The 17,810-nt window shown below is 44.2% G+C and overlaps 1 protein-coding gene across 1 annotated transcript in view; it reads right to left on the bottom strand.

Annotated features, from left to right (window-relative positions):
• Window positions 1-17,810, bottom strand: part of FER1L6 (fer-1 like family member 6) — a 116,348-nt gene that overhangs the window by 20,531 nt on the left and 78,007 nt on the right. The window contains 6 exon segments of the mRNA XM_029923322.1: window positions 2,325-2,467; window positions 4,620-4,780; window positions 7,498-7,668; window positions 11,697-11,824; window positions 16,319-16,444; window positions 17,339-17,470. Of these exon segments, the coding sequence (XP_029779182.1) occupies window positions 2,325-2,467; window positions 4,620-4,780; window positions 7,498-7,668; window positions 11,697-11,824; window positions 16,319-16,444; window positions 17,339-17,470 (861 nt within the window).

Genomic DNA, 17,810 nt, shown 5'->3' with positions numbered 1-17,810 from the left:
TATCATATCTTATCATATCACATGGATATTATTCACATTATACATGTTTAGAATACTTGTTGACAAAGATAGAACTTACATTTTTATTAAGAATTAGAGCACAAGTTAAGAAGCAGATAAAGGACAAGCTAACCCTTATTGAGCACTTATGATGTGGTAGACACAGTACTATGTTCTTAATAAGCATGATAACAATTCTCCCAATATCCCCAGAGGGTAGATGTTATTATTCCTACTTGGCAGATGAGAAAACATCTTGCCCATACTTACACAGACAATATGTAGCAGGGTCTGGATTCAACCTTTGTTGACTCCAGAGACCCTGCTTTTTCTAAAAACTCCTAAGGATTAAAAAGATAATTTTATTTGTCAGATGTATCATGCTTCATTGTTTCCAGTGTACCTTAACATCATTATCTCCATTACTGCTTACCCCAGCCACGTTGTCTGTGTTACACAGTAAAAAAACAAACAAAACAAAAGAAACTAAGACTCAGGGAAGCCAAAGAAATGATATGAATCCTGTGGCTAGTTAGTGGCAGAATCAGGCCTTCCATCCCTCGCTGTGGACTCCATACATCAGAATTTACCCTGTTGCAAGGGATCTGAGAGCCCATGTGGGGAGAAGTGGATTCAGTGCTCAGCTCTGTTGTATACATTCTAGGTGCTCCATCAGTTCAGGCAAGAAGGTGAGTGGCTAACAGGGACTGGGATGGTCAGGGGAGATTTTATAGGAAGGAAGGAAGGGAGGGAGGAAGAGAGGAAGGGAAGAAGAAAAGAAGGAAGGAAGGAAGGAAGGAAGGGAGGAAGGAAGGAAGGGAGGGAGGAAGAGAGGGAGGGAGGGAGGGAGGGAGGGAGGAGGGAAGGGGGTTTCCAACAGAGCAGGGAGGATTTGTAGGATTTAGGTGAAGGTGAAGGACTTTGGCTAGAAAAGAAAAAGAGCCTTCCTGGAGAAGGGAAAATGTCAGCAAAGAGTTAGAATTCGGGAAAAGAAGGACCAACTAATGAAGGATTACAATCCTAAAGAGATATTAACATTCACTTATAACCAAAAAGCCACATAGTAAAACAAAAAACACTAGTAACCAAAAAAATTTAAATATCTGGTAGTAAATTTCAGGAAACAATCATAGGCTTCTACATCTGATAAGAGTTTATCCATGCGAGGCACTGTCCCACACATGCTATCACTAGTGTTACACCCAACACCGCTGAAATAGACGTGTGGGTGTTCCTGCTCCATTAGTTGAGCTTGTGTGTTTTGCCCAAGTGACATGGTGAGTGAGTCTAGGGCTAGGACAGACTACAACTCAAACTGCCTGGGTAAGGCCCCAGCTCTCCTACTTAGCTACTGATTAACCTTGAGCAAGTTAGTTAAACTCGCTGAACCTCAGTGTCTTCATCTTAAAAGTAAGGATCATAATAAGTATATCATGAGGCTGTATTAAGGAGGGAGAATAAGGTAGCCTACATGCCCCTATTTGTCTAGGAAAATCCTCATGGTGTCCCTAATACCAGCTTAGTTATTAAGAGTGGCCTCTTTCACTCTGAAAAGGGTCATCATTTAGATAAACAATTCTATGGTCATCCTAATTAGGTGGCAGTTTATGTAAAGGGCCCTCTACATCATCCTAATTAGGTGGCAGTTTATGTAAAGGGCCTTCTACATGAGTACATATTAATTAAGTACATATAATTAATGAGTACATATTAAGAAGGCTCTTAATAAAGTTGATCTTCTCTTCCCTTCTAAGTCATAACCCAGATCTCTGGTTATTTTTTCCACACAGCTTCCTCTTGCCAGTTCTTCAAAATAAGCCATGAGCTATTGCTTCTCTGAGAAAACTAGTGAACTGTGTAGTTACTGGTAGATTCAGGACAAACTCTTGGGTATTATCAGATGGGTTTTGGTATATCAAATATCTGCATTCTTTCAAAAGAGTTTGATAACTCGAATCCATTCAAAAGGCAAAAAGCACTAGATCTGACCCTGGCTTCAGGGCAGAACTTCTCAACCTCAACATTATTCACAATTTGGGCTGAATGAGTCCTTGCTGTAGGAGGCTGTCCATGCGCTGTGGGATGTCTGGTTGCATCTCTGACCTCTCTCTACCCACTAGATGCCAGTAGTGCCCCCCCCTCCTGTCCCACATGAGACAACCAAAAATATTTCCAGACTCTACTGAAGGCTTGGGGCAGGGAGGCAGAACTGTCCCTGGTTGAGAACCATTACTCTAGGGCACATAAGATTCACTTTGAGGTATGAAGCCCTAGTCCTTGGGGATGAATACTCCAACTGGGGCCAGAACTGTCTTGGCCACTACCTGCTCCATTCCTGGCTTATCCTTGTGGTACAGCGGCCGAGTTTCTATGTGCTCCGGAACCAGCCTACACCCAACCTCTGGCATATCCTCCCAGGAGTGTAAAACCCTGAGGGCCAGGTGCTCGTAAGACTCCACTGTCTCATCTGCATGGAAGAAAACAAATAAAGATAGTTGTGAGATATATGCTGTCAGGTGCACTTGTAAACACTTCCTTAAAGGTTAAATAAATATTCTGAGACACAGGGAGGGAGCGGAACAGCAAAAGAGAAAAAGGGCAAAGAGAGAATGGAAAGAGGTAGGGGGTAGAGTGAAGGGAAGGGAAAGAGACAGGAGGCTTAGAGAAAGGGACGTGAGAGGGGTTGACAAGAAGACCAGAGAGCAGTCAAGGTCTCAGAGTCAGGGGCTCTGTTTGCACCTTTAATCAGATTTCTCTAGAATCTATGAACTACAGGCTTTGCTTCAAGATATTGAAAAGCGGGTATTTGCTGGAAAGTGAAGATTGTTTGCTGATGCCATAGTGTGAGAGGGCCTGGTGAACCAGGGCAGCCCTGAACAACATGGTGAAATCTGCACGATATGTGTTGAGGTCTTGTCTTTCCTCAGTGTTGCTCCTTCCTACCAACACACCTGCTCATAGGGAAGGTTCTCTGATGTATCAATAAAGAAGGCAATACAATATAAAAACTACTGGTAGAAAAAATACTTGCAAAATTTTTTTAAAAAATAAAAATTTTTTGATAGAGTTTAGCATGACCTCATTTGACATCTGGAAGTTGAGCTCGGTTTTAGAAAAAGGCCACACACACACAGACCTCATAATAGCAATAATTACAATTGGTACAAGTTGATAGGGGTGAACACATAATCAATGAACTAAATATTTTGTCCTAAGGTTTAATCAGCTGAGTACAGTCCTGATGGACATCATTTCAGATTTTGGTGGCCAAAACCATGGTATCATCATGCAATGTAGAATATGGACCAAGGATAGAAATTGGCTTAAATAGAGTATATTGTGAAAAAATATTTTTCCCAACAAAAATTCATTAATATGTCATTAATACACTATCCAAATATCAAGTACTCTGTGCACAAAAACCTTCTAGAGGTTCTTGGAGTCAAAATAACAAGGCAAAAAGAAATGTTGGCATGAAAGTGGTGGGATAAATATAACAGTGTGAAAACATCCGGTAATAGGCCAATTGGGTTCTCTGCATTGGATGCTCTGAAGCTAGGTTTTGCAGGTGTGTTTTGCATCAAATGGACTGGAATGGCACGACAAGAATTGTTCTGCATCGTTCAAGTACAGTAAAAGTGGCTTTTCTTCTCTCATCCAAAATTTAAGAAAGCCTCTCTGGGATCTTCCTGGTATGTCCCATGACATTGTATGGAAAATCTGCTTCTTGGTACCAAAACAAGAGAGTTGTTGGTATAATATGTGTGAGGGTAATTTGGGCTGTGTCCAATTATTTATTTTCTATAATATTTATTTTGAGATTACTGCCTACCATCCAATACAACACTCCTATTTATGTGATACGTGCTGTAAAAATGTCAGAAGTATGCAAAACTATGTATAAGGAAGTTCATGGCAGCACTGTCTAGAAAAAAAATGGACACAATGTAAATAAAGGACACAACCATAAAATGGAATATTATAAATAATAGTTCAAAGAACAAAGGAAAATCATCATAAATGATTTCTAAATTTGAGGATCGTCAGTGGTTTTCTACCATGAGCATGCATTACTTTATAATACAGGACTGCAGTCCTCAGCCAGAAACTACCAGAAGTAGGCTTTTCTTTTTTTTATTATTAAAAAAATTTTTTTTAATGTTTTATTTATTTTTGATACAGAGAGAGACAGAGCATGAGAGGGGGAGGGGCAGAGAGAAAGGGAGACACAGAATTGGAAGCAGGCTCCAGGCTCTGAGCTAGCAGTCAGCACAGAGCCTGACGCGGGGCTCGAACCCACGAACGTGAGATCTGACCTGAGCCGAAGCCGGAGGCTTAACCGACTGAGCCACCCAGGCGCCCCTAAAAAATTTTTTTTAATGTTTACTTATTTTTGAGAGAGAGACAGAGTGCAAATGGGAGAGGGACAGAGAAAGAGGGAGACACAGAATCCAAAGTAGGCTCCAGGCTCTGAGCTGTCAGTACAGAGCCTGATGCAGGGTTCCAACCCACAGACCATGAGATCATGACCTGAGCTGAAGTCGGACGCCACCCAGGTGCCCCAGAAGCAGGCTTTTCAAAAGAAGAACAATGTCAGCAGGCTACACTGTGGTAGTTACCTGTATCCTTCTCTGTGAAGACTGTTTTTCCAGAAAAGACCTGATTTCCTATCTGTATTTTCCCAGGGCGAAAGTAGGGTCCGTCCAGTTTATTGTCTTTGCAGAGCTTTGTTAGGATCTCGGTAGGTTTGGAGGTATCTCTCCAGGCATTGTATCCTTCTCTGTAAAGAGGAGGAAGGATGCATAACGTGAGGCCTGCCTTTTCCTGGGAGGATACGCTCAGGTATCCAGTAAAAGGATCTGGTGGTTTCTTTCAGACTTGCCCTTCTATACACTTGGGGCTAATGTGTTTTGTTTCATCGTCTCTCTTTTCTAGTCAATACCTCTGCATCTACGTGCTTGTATGAAAGGCAGGACTTCTGAGTAGCTTGACATAAAAGTCCTTTGAAGGTAGTTTTTTTTTTTTAAAGCAATGTACCTTTAAAAAAATTGAAGTGAAATTCACATAATATAAAATTGACCAATTCAGTGGCATGCAATTATTCATAATGTTGTGCAACCACTGTCTAGTTTCAAAAACTTTTCATTGCCCCAAAAGAACACCTGTACCCATTAAGTGGTTGTTCCTTAATCCGTGCCCCCCTCAGCCTTTGGCAGCGGCCATCTGCTCTGTCCCTATGGATTTCTTTGCATGCAGTTCTTCTTTTGTTCTGTCCCTTGCAGAAGTGTCATTTGACTACTTCTTCTAAGACGAAAGCCTAGCCCATCTTTTCAATTTCTCTGCTCCTTTCTCCCCCTTTCCCCACCAAGATCATAGCAGAGACTCATGTCACAGGTAGTGAGTCTAAATGTGCTGTTTCTCTAATCAGGGATTTTCCTGGTGGTTAGTTTCTAAATCTTCCCAACTCCTTCTTCCTTTAAACACCAGCTGTTTGATTAAAAACTATTAACTCACAATGAAATGCTCCCTGTGACCCATGACCAAGACAAGCTTGCATTTCTCTGCTCGTTGGGACACAGGAATCCCAACTTAAATATTTAAATAAATCAAAACATAACCATGAAGCAGTTTTTCTACTGTGCCAGAGACATGAGGATCCTGAAAAGTTCATCTGAGCCATGCCCAGAGCCGTACATACATAGGCCTCCCCAGAAATAGGTACACTTGTTTTTGTTTTGGGGTGCTTTTGGGGGGCTTTCATCTATTTATTTTAAGTTCATTTATTCCGAGAGAGCACATGCATGAGTAGGGGAGGGGCAGAGAGAGAGAGAGAGAAAGAATCCTAAGCAGGCTCCACACTGTCAGCATGGAGCCCCATGTGGGGCTCAAACCCACAAACCGTGAGATCATGACCTGAGCTTGAAATCAAAAGTTGGATACTCAACCGACTAAGCCACCCAGGTGCCTCTATTCTTTTTTTATTAATAGTTTATTGCCAAGTTGGTTTCCATATAACACCCAGTGCTCTTCCCCACAAGTGCCCCCCTCCATGACCATCACCCCCCATCCCCTTTCCTCCTCCCTCTTCAGCCCTCAGTTTGTTTTCAGTATTCAAGGGTCTCTCATGATTTGCCTCCTTCCCTCTCCCTAACTTTCTTTTCCCCCCTTCCCCTTCCCATGGTCCCTTGTTAGATTTCTCCTGTTAGACCTATGAGTGAAAACATATGGTATCTGTCCTTCTCCACCTGACTTATTTCACTTAGCATGACACCCTCGAGGTCCATCCACTTTGCTACACATGGCCAGATTTCATTCTTTCTCATTGCCATGTAGTACTCCAGGCAGCCCTATTTTTAAAAATGTACCGAACAAAGGTTATGCTCCCTGGTAGCTCCACCATCAGGAAGTTCTACCGAACAGCAGATACACCACGCTTGCTGTGGCTTCCTCCCCTGACTTCAGAGTGAGAAGAGCCAACCGTTTTCTGAACGGCGTCTTTTCAGGAACTTCAGGTGTGTAAACAAGCCAGGGCGGGTTATACACTCACCAGAGTCCCCAGACTGGACTGGATTTCTAGGCTATCAAAATAATGATTTCAAAAAATACTTAATGACACTACAGAATGTTCATAAGAGTAGGTGACAACAAGAAACTTACAAAACGACATGGATAGATAGCGTGAGGCCAACTTTGGGGGAAAACAGTGTAGGAAAAATCCTGAAAGGAAATACTTAAGAACTTTTTTATATTAGTTATGTCTGGGTGGTATGATTTGAGCATTATTCCTCAATTTTCTGCAAGGAATACATATTATTTCATATTCAAGAAAAATGTTTCTAACATTACACCATGGAAATCTAATGAATGTGTTTATATTTTCCTGGCTGATGTTCGTAAGATTTTTATTTTTTCTTAAGACATCAGATAAAACACACAAAGAAATATAGAGCTGGTAGTCTATATTTGGAAATGAAACAGAATTCAAAATCATTGTAAAGAGTGAAAGTGGGGTCCACTCCTCCCTCTCGGTAAGGCGTGGACAACACCTCATGGGTTTGAGAGAACTGAGTCAGGTGCAGGGTCTGGTATATCCTAAGCACTCAGGAGTGTTCGTCATAATTAAATGGGAGATGGGTATTTGTATTCTGTTAATAGTTCTTCTAACATCCTTCTTCACCGGGAAAGTCTGCCCACTAGGCCCAGCCAATTGAGTGAACATGTATAATTCAGCTCTTGACTCTTGAAGACCCCACCCTGGCTTCTAAATCAGCACTGCCTCCCCAGCCCCAACCCTGGAGGGCAGTGAACAATTTCCCAAGCAGCCCTGCTGACATGGAACCCCTCTGAGACATTCAAGCTGAGCCTCAGCTGGCCATCCCACAGCATGGCAGTGTGAAAGCATGGCGGTGTGAAAGCACGGCAGTGTGAGGCGCAGTGGCTGAGCACCAGCAGTGCCCGCCCCCGTCCCCCTCCAAGCTCACCGCAGGAAGAACTTACATCTCGTACTGGCTCTGCAAGCCACAGATGGCTCGGTGTCTGCTGTAGAAGCGGTTCTCCAGGTCGATCCGGGTCTCACCAATGAGGTCATCTGTCCCGATCATGTCATGGTCATAGATGAGGATGGAGAGTAGGGACTCTTTTGGAAATGTGGCCTGGATCTCAAATGACCTGTGGTCCAAGTAAAGGCGTTAGGAGTCAACAGCACCTGGCAACACAGGGAACGTCTGCCAGCTCTGCATTTCACTAGCCTGTGGTTCATGAGAACTCACTCAACACTCAGCAACTCAGTGAATGCTTAGCAGGTACTTACTTGGTTTAGTGTTTCACTGAGAATTAATCAATTTCCAATTCTTCTGTCAATTTCCAGTAGCCCACAGTCTCCCCTTCCATGGGCTGCATCCTGCAGTCTTCATCCAGGGTGACAGCAAGATGGGTGTGAAAAACCTGAGGGTTTGCACTTGACCAGAACTGTCTTCCAATTATTTTTTCCTTTTCCTTTTTTATTTTAAAGTAGGCTCCATGCTCACTGAGGAGCCCATTGTGGGGCTTGAACTTACAACCCCATATCAAGACCCAAACTGAGATCAAGAGTTGGAAGCTCAACCGACTGAGCCACCCAGGTGCCCCCTGACTTCTAATTCTGGATTTGAGTCCGCACCTTCCTGGGTTTAAAACTTTGGGAAGGTTATTTCATCCCTCTCAGCTTCCTTATGTGTAAATGGGGATCAGTATGTCTTCAATGATTTAATGGTCATTAAATGTGATGCTGTTTACACCTTTATTTTCCAGGGATTCAGCTGGTCCCCAGTAATTGCCACTCCCTTTCCCCTCCACTGTTGCTTCATCAGGGGATGTCAGTGGAGTTTGTTTTAAATGAAAACCCCTTTGAAGATAGAAAATCCTAAAAACAGAATTGCAGGACTACAAAGCCATTTCTGGAAAATTCTGAGCCCCTCGACAACAGAGACCTGCCTCCTTCCTCTCTGAGTGGCTGAAGGCCTTGCTGTACCAGCAGAGAGCACACAACTGAATGTTCCTCTGAACCGGAAGGGATCTCAGGGGTCACCTTATCCAACCCTTTCATTTTACAGATAAGGGGAAATTGAAATCCAGAGAACATAAGTGACTTGCCTGCACTTGACCATAAATCAGGTCAAACTAGGATCAGTGCCACTTCCCTGACCCCCGTCCCCGCTTCCAGCTCTGAGCTCATACCTGATACCACACTAAGGCGAAGTATCCAAAGGAAAAACAGTGCTGTGGGATTTCCTGGGACAATGTGTTATCTGAGCTGCTGAGCATTAGAGGAGATAATTAAGAAATAGGTTTTGAGTAAATTTAGGGAAGTGTCTTCTTGAAAGCACAATCAAGGACGCACCAGCGTTCTCTGGCTGTTCCCCCCTCCAGCTGCCCATGACAGGTGGGTGGGCTGGGCTGTGAGCGAGGGGCCAGGAGAAGGTGAGGAAGGGAGGACGGAAGGCCTCATTATTTCCTTTCGCGCCGCTGGCCTGTCTGGGCTGCTGCCCTTGCGGTCAGACCCACTTAGCCCTGGCTCTCGCTCTCCAGTGTGGCAGCCACTCCAATCTCTGAGCCAATTAACCCTCTTCCGAGAGAAAGAAGCAAAGATACCACAGTTCACTCATTGTAACTGACTGAGGCAGGTCTAGAGATAGGGCTGTGCGGGGAAGAAATCTACGCGTCTTCCACTGGAAGGCAAGCATTGCCTGAGGCCCCAAGATGTTGATTCCAAACTGTACTTGATATTCTTCTCACAAGGAAGCCTCCAGCCGCCATCTCGGAGGCTGGCTGTCACAGCTGCTACAAGCAAGGAGGCCTTGTTAAGTGCATAACTACCTTGGCAACCAGGACAGAAGACTCAGTTGCTTTGGTCCATCTTCCCAAGCAGAGTGTTCGCAGATTAACCTCTCCTGACTTTTCTATGGTGCTGTCATTAAAAGAACTACCCAGAACAGCTCGCCATCGTTGGACTTCTGGTCACCCGGGGACAACCTAGGCTTATACCAACTTGTGTGTCAATGAGATACTGCCTCTAAATACAATGGTGGCTGAGAAAAGACGAGGCACTGGGGCACCTGGCTGGCTCAGTCAGAAGCGCATGGGACTCTTGATCTCAGGGTTGTGAGTTTGAGACCCACATTGGGTATAGAAATTACTTAAAAGGGGGGGCATCATGAAATGGGTAATAGCTGAGCCTTACTGAAACATTTCAGTACCTCTAATCTTCAGAGAAAACATGTCCCATTCATCTTTTATGTATTCATTTGTTCATTTGATGTTATTATACATTCACTATGTGCCGGGCACTGTGAGTTAAGAAAATGAGGAAATGCCAAAGTCTGCAGACGGATACCACCTCAGGGTGACACAGAGTGACAGGACCCACTAAATCTGACTGGAAACTGAAGGCTTGTCCATCCATCTGTTCATTCATTCATTCATTCTTTCTACAAATACTTGCTGAGCATCTGTCTGCTCTGTTGTAGGTCCTGGGGATGCAGCATTGAACAGACTAGACCAAATCCCTGCTCCAATGAGCTTACCCTCTCGTGGGGAGATGAGTGACAGCCAATAAACGCAGAAGTATATCAATTTATGAAGGAAAGGAGAGCAGGCAAAGTGCCAGGAGCATGGTGGGGGGGAGTCTGTGACGTCCTCATCCAGTGAGGTCACAGAGAGGGATCCCCCGACCTCAGGTCAGGCACAGGGGCCCTCCACCTTCCCTGCTGGAATGCACAGGACTGAACCAGCAAATTCTGTCCCTGAGTAACAATGAGCAACTCGTCCAACAAAGCATCTCCACATGGAGGGCTTCCAGAAGAGGCACCACAGTGCCAGAGGCTGGAGGGAATATTCCATCATTCTCTTCTTTTGTTTACCACAGCCATAAAGGGGCTCATAAAATCAGCCTAATTCATGGCACTGAAGTAGCTAATAAAAAGTGACTACAAAGAACCTGGCAAAATGAAGTGCTGGTTACAGAAAGGGAAGGTCATCTCTGCATCAGGGACGCAAGGGCAAGGTTCCCTGGAGCACTGTTCTACTCATTTTCATTAATTGGAACAGGCAAGATCATTTATTGCTTCATTTCCTCCAGAGCAATAAAGTGTTAAGAGGTTGGTTCTGATCAAACGTCAGAGAGCCCACCGTGATCATGAAAGTGTAAATGAACTTTAAATGAGGCTAATGGAGAGTTCATCTCACGCTCCTTGTTATGCAAGAGAAAAAATTGAATACAGTTAGGACGTATCCTTTGCTAAAATGATTATCATGGGGGAGAGGAAGGAAGCAAATGTTTTCTGAGTATCAACTATGTGCTAGTGTGGACAATGTGGTGTATATTTAATCGTTTAAAGGCCACTGGGAGTCAAGTGTCACTATTATTTTGATCAAAAAACTGGGTTCAGAGAAGGTAAGTCACGTGCATAACGTTACACAGCCTATATGTAGCAGAATGTAACCCGCATCTATCTGACTCCAGAGTTACGAGCGAGCAGGTCCGCAAACACAAATGTGTGTCACCTGTTAGAAGACAAACGGGGGCAGTCGGGCTGCTGTGACCTGGAGAACACCTCATTCCCCTGAACAAGCACAAATGCAATGCCTGTTGTAACACTCGCAGGAAAGCAAAACACAAGCAGAGAATGCAGTCCAATTGGTTTACTTCAGGGGTCACCTGAAATGAGCTACAAAATGATAGGATGGAAAAATCTTGATAGGAGACAAAAGACCAAATGTGTGGCTCCTTCTTCCCCAGTCATGCGCTGTGTGAACTTGAATAAGTTTCTAAACCTCTGGGATGCACTTGCCTTATTAGTAGAAAGGAAATCTCTCTGCCCAAAGGAAGTAGGCTGAATCTGATGACCATTCAAGGTGCCTCTTAAATTTGAGATCTAGGAAAGTCATTCTTCGAAAACTATGGTGGTCCATAAAGGTGACCTAAAGGTCACTATGTGCCACCAAATTTCTAAAGGGACCAAGGAAGGAATCTGGCCCTTCCCCGTGAAGGTTAGGTTTGATTGGCTGTTACCACACGCAGAGGTCAGCTCTTACCCTCCTGCCACAGTTACCCACACACACACACACACACACACACACACCAGCCCGCACCCCCACTCCACCAGATACATAGCAGGAGCAAATACACGCAGCACATCACGACCCCGATGGCTACTGACCTTCCAAATACTGGGTTCAGTTGTTTGGGGATGTATTTGTCCCGGTCTTTGATTTCTGTTTTGCCAAGCCTGATCACAATGTAGGGATCTGCTTTGCCGTCTGGATCAGCTGGGCTGAGATTAAATGCCTGGAGAGGAGAAAGAAAACCCTTTTGGTCCAGTGGTTTCTGCATACCCAGGTCACCTGGGAGTTTTAAAAAATATGGATGCCTGTGTTCCATCCCCAGATTCTAATTTAATCAGCCTTGAGCTTTGGGACTTTTAGAAGCTCTCTAGATGATTCCAGTGTGCAGGCAAGATTAAGAACCACTGCTTTAGCCTCTCCATTCTGCTGCTGAAAGAAAGTTATCAACTTTTCTCAAGTTGAACTTTCTCTGGAGTCATCTCCCAGTGGAAAGGAGCATTTGACCCTGAGTAATGAGCACCATGCTCGGCAGGAGCCAGAAGGCATGACTTTGAGCTCTGGCCCCACGTCTGGTGTAATCTTGGCCATGCCATGTCTGCTCTCGGAGATCTAGCTGTAACGTCACAGGGAAGGGGGGACCCGAAGGCTCGTCCCACAACTAATGGGCTGTGACCCCATGAGGCCTGCATTTAGCACTGGCCAGGTTTCTCAGAGTGAGGTCTGTTTCCAGACAAGCTGGGCCTTAGCCCACCACAGGGAAAAGCTTTGTAAGAGAAGGCCCGGGGAGGGGCTGGAGGGGAGTGATAAGATGGACAAATTCAGGGCGCCTGGGTAGCTCAGTCGGTTGAGCATCTGGCTTCGGCTCAGGTCATGATCTCGCGGTTCGTGGGTTCGAGCCCTGCATCGGGCTCTGTGCTGACAGCTAGCTCAGAGCCTGGAGCCTGTCTCCGGATTCTGTGTCTCCCTCTCTCTCTCACCCTCCCCTGCTTGCGCTCTCTCTGTCTCTCAAAAATAAATAAAAAATTAAAAAAAAAAAAGTTAAAAAAAAAGATGGACAACTTCTGCAGAGAGGAGAACTGAGTGAGAAACTATCCTATTTTTAGGACTCTGTCCTACAGATGGAATGCATAATAAGCACACAAGGCTCTATTTCCAGGGATGTTCATTAGAGCACTCTTCAATAGCCACATTTATAAGCAACCTGTGTGTCAATTACCTAGGGAGAAACTCAATCCAAAATACCCCTCCCCCATTTGTTCTTATCACATCACCAAATTTGAATTCTTTACACAGCAGTTACCTCTAGCATTAATCTCATTTATCTGCCCCCTCTGTTTATTTTTATACTGTCATAATCTCCCCCCTTCTCCTCCCGGCTAGTCCGTGATCTCCATTGGAGAAAAAGCTCTGGCTATCTCGTTCATTACATTATCTCCAGGACCTGGAACAGGGTCTTAATATTTGTTGAAAGGATGAATAAATGGATACTACATTAATTCAAGAAAACACTAAGTGGCTACTACAAAAAAGAGGAACACCTGTATGTACCGATCTGGAAAATATCCAAGTAATGCTAAAAAAAAAGAGAGAGAGATCAGTATGTAATGCATAAAGCAAGACTCTGTTAAATAAATACTCAGATGTAGCTGTAGACAAAGTGTAAATACAGTTGATTCTTGAAAACGTGGGTTTGAACTGCACAGGTCCACTTATACATAGGTTAAATGTATTTTTGGTTCTTTATGATCTTTTTAAATGTTTACTTATTTATTTTGAGAGAGAGAGACAGCATGAGTGGGGGAGGGACAGAGAGAGAGGGAGGGAGAGAATTGCAAGCAGGTTCCACACTGTTGGCACAGAGCCTGACTCAGGGCTCAGACTCACAAACTGTGAGGTAATGACCTGAGCTGAAATCAAGAGTCAGACACTTAACCTACTTTACTGTAAGAATACAGTATATAATATAATGATATATAAAATACATGTTAATTGACTATGTAATCAGTAAGGCTTCCAGTCAACAATAGGCTATTAGGAGGTAAGTTTTGGGGGGAGGGGATCAAAAGTTATACATGGATTTTCAACTAAGGGGGGTTGACACCCTCACCTCCATGTTGTTCAAGGGTAACTCTAGATCTGGATGTGTTGACATATTCATAATAAAAGTAAGTTATTTCTGGGGCTAGACTTGCAGAGGTGGGGAGATTTGATTTCTTTCTTCATGGGACTTTTAAGTAGTATTATGTTTTACATTTTATTAAATAAAAGTAATTTGTTATGTAGTTCATTGATTAAATCTTAGCATGAGAGAGCAAATCATACAATCACTACTACTAGAAATGTCAGTGAAGGGGTGTCTGGGTGGCTCAGTCTGTTAAGTGTTGGACTTCAGCTCAGGTCATGATCTTGTGGTCTGTGAGTTTGAGCCCCGCTTCGGGATCTGTGCTGATAGCTTGGAGCCTGGAGCCTGCTTCGGATTCTGTGTCTCCCTCTCTCTCTGCCCTTCCACTGCTCTCTCTCTCTCTCTTTGTGTCTCTCTCCCCAAAATAAACATTTTTAAAAATTAAAAAAGAAATGTCAGCAAAAAGCACCGACAATCCAGAACTGCAGGGAACCTCTCCTCTCTGCAGCCAGGCCCACCACCCACTTCCTCTGCATTTGCCCGAGCCCTGCCTGTCCTCCAGGTCCAGCCCACACCCTCTCACCTCCGTGCCGCTTCCTGAGCAGGCCTGATCCGGACTCCTGGCCTTTGTCTATAGGACACCAGACACATAAAATGTGTGCTGTGGATATTTGCTGAATGAGCAAATAAATAATAATCCTCTCCAGTCTCTGTTGTCCAAGGTATTTCCCCCTCTCCTTCCTACTGTTCACACCCTCTATTTCTGGATTCCCCAACCTCTATTCCAGAGAACCTTAGTTCTGCAGGATTTTCTGCAGGGATGAGGATGGGGCAACAAGTTTAGAAAATGCTCTTAAAGATTCAACAGTTGAATAGGCTTCTTTGTGTCTGGAGTTCTCATACCTTGAATGTGCTAATGGGCCTTGCGAATCTCAGGGGTTGGGAAAGGGAAAAATATTATGTGCACTGTTTCTTAAATTTATTTGAACACAGGGTCTGTTTCCTGAAAAATGCATATTAATGATGTTTCCCATGCCAAGAGTGACCTCCTGAACAAAAGTTTGAAAAGGAGAGTCTAAACTATCCTATGGGGAGGTGTTCAGTGTAGATTACCTGGAACTGCCGATGATTATAAGTACTTCTAATCTTTCAAACTAGGTTGATGCTTCCATGAGGGGAGAGACCCTGTATTTTCTCTCCTGTCACCACAGGTGACTAGAACACACCAGGCACATGGCCCTATAGAGGACACATGGAGGCCGTACCATGGAGAGGCACCATTTTCATCTTCCCTGAGTATTAGAGAATAATTTGTTTTATGCTTTGTTTTATACTTCATTTATATTTCTAAAAATGGATGCAGGCAATTTAAGCAAGGACTTGGTACAAAATAAGACTACTGCAATCAAATGAGATTATGAAAATCAACTCCAAGGGCAGGAGATGAAAACAAATACATGAACCACAAAGGCTCAGCAGAGATTTGCTTTGATTGAACATCAGATCTGGCCCCAAGTTACCAGGCAATCAGGTCAAAAAGTTTCATAATTAAAGTGTGGTGCTGTCAACCAAGAAATAGACTCTTAACTGCAGAGAAGAAACTGATGGTGACCAGAGGGGAGGCACGGGGGGGCGGGGGGGTGTCCGGTGATGGGGATTAAGGAGTGCACTTGCCCTGATGAGCAATGGGTGATGTATGGAAGTGTTGAATCATCAAAGTGTGCATCTGAAACAATATTATACTGCATGCTAACTAACTGGAATTTAAATAAAAACTTAGAAGAAAAAGTGTGGTGCTCTCATTATCAGAAAGTAAGATGCCTAGAGCAGAAACAATATTTTTCTTGGAAATACACTTGCAGTGAAATTTCTGACTGCAACAGAGCAGAGGCACAGCCGTGGGGGAGGCTTCACCAGCTGCCTGGGCGACCCTTGTTCTGCGCTCTTGCCCGTGAGCTTCCTGCTCCAGTCCTACTGGGGTTTCTTCCCAGCTGTCAGGCAGCCACAGAGAGCAAATGCAGCTGCCTCATGTGCCTGGAAGTATCATCCCCAGGTGAAAAGCCAGCAAATGTGCATGTTACCAACCAAACCTCATAGCCCCTGTTACAGATTGCAGTGTGTTCTCGAGATGCTATGTTGAAGCCTGAACCATTAATGTGGCCATATTTGGAGTTAGGGCCTTTAGGGGGCCAATTAAGGATAAATGAGGTCATAAGGGTGGTGCCCTAATCCAACAGAATGGGTGCCCTTATTAGAAAAGGAAAAGCCACCAGATCTCCCCTTCCCTGTCTCTGTCTCTCTCTTTCTCAGTCTCTTGCTCACTCACTCACCCTCACTGTGTATGTGCATGTGTTTGTACATACAGGTGCACAGAGGAAAGGCCATGTGAGGGCACAGTAAGGAGGTGGCCACAGACAAACCAGGAAGAGATGCCTTACCAGAAACCAACTCTTAGGGCACCTTGATCATGGATCTCCAGCCTCCAGGTCTGCGAGGTAATAAATGTCTGTTGTTTAAGTTACCCATTCTGTGCCACTTTGTGATGGCACCAGTGCAGATTAAGAGAGACCTTCAGAGTAAACAAGGGCGGCTTACCGCAACAATGTACACCCTGATCAGGACTTTGACGGGGTGGTTGGGAGGAACCCCTTGCAGGATTCTCAGCTGCCCACAGTCCTCAGTGCTGGAATCCTTGGGGTTCTTGTAGATGCAGAAGGAGCCCTGGAACCACAAAGCAAGACTCAGTGAAACAAGATGGTCATACACACCATCAAAAGCCATAGAGGGCATAGTGCTGGGAAAATGAGCATCTCCCGGGACCCAGCAGGACCTGGGTTGGCATGCCCTTGCCTCTGGGTGTCCTCAGCTCACATAACCTCTTGCATCTGAGCTTCTTCACAGCATCAGGGAATCAGTGTTGATATAGTAACACCCCTGTCACATTATTAGGTGAGGAACGTGGACAGGAGCGTCAGATGGGATGCTGAGTACCTTATTCACACAGGGCACTGAGCCGATACTTTCTCCCACCATCTCCTTCAAGCCTGACTGCAGTATTTCTTGTTTTCAGATGCTGCCACTGAGGCTCAAGGAGGTCATGTACAAGATCACAAAGCTAGACAGCATTACAGTATGGAAAAGTGGCAAACTGTGGTACCTATGCTATTTCCAACACAGTGCCATACATCACATGGCCCAGCACAGAGCAGTTCAGAGTAAGTGCCAACCCCAGCTTTGCAGTGCTGACACCAGGAGTCTTCCAGGACGCAGGGCTAGTGTTGTTTGATTAGTAATTATTCAATTGGTATATCTGTATAGATCATATGTTGGGTAGGTCAGGCATGGAAGAAGCAAAATTAAATTCAGTGATCCTTTTAGGTAACAGCTCTATCTCCTAATATCCCATCAGATCGAGTTCCAACTCACTTCACTGGCCACAAACCAAATATCTCAAAAGACAGGATTAAGCCTTATTGGATTCTAGAAAGGGTCTTGTGTAAAGACTAAGGAATTTTCTTACACACTTCCCACACCACAGTCTCATTAATAGAACTGAGTCACATCTGACATTTATGGACAGGAGACCCACATAAAAGAGTCAGCCTTGGAACTTGCCTTAAACTTCCCTATGACTCTGTCCCCATCAAGGCCATGGTCATCCTCTGTGGACTTGCCTCTGAAGAGTTCAAAGGTTTTCACCCAGTCTTCAAAATGGTCGAATTCACTCTCAAGGTCACCATCATATATCTTTAGAGAAAAGGGAGAAGAGTGAGATCAGACGAAGGAAGGCCCAGGATTTATTAAACGAGAATGCCAAGATTCCCCAAAACCAGCCTTGATATATGTCCTTTGGAAAAATCTCAGAAGCCACTATTAATTTATTGTTAACAAGATAAGGAACATGATTGACTCAGCATCCCTGGAACTAGCTACCACTCTGAAATTTATAAAACCTTTTGGGTAAACTTTGAAGTTCCAACAAGTATAGCTACACCAAAGTTAAAAAATATATATGACTACAAATATGAGAAACCTTTTTATAGCAAATTGATGTCATTTGGTTTTTGGACATAGACTAATATTCTGA

Source organism: Suricata suricatta, chromosome 15 (assembly GCF_006229205.1).
Source record: "Suricata suricatta isolate VVHF042 chromosome 15, meerkat_22Aug2017_6uvM2_HiC, whole genome shotgun sequence".
Taxonomy (NCBI): Eukaryota; Metazoa; Chordata; class Mammalia; order Carnivora; family Herpestidae; genus Suricata; species Suricata suricatta.
Note: the sequence above shows the minus strand (reverse complement) of the source record. Positions and strands in the feature narration are given on the sequence as shown.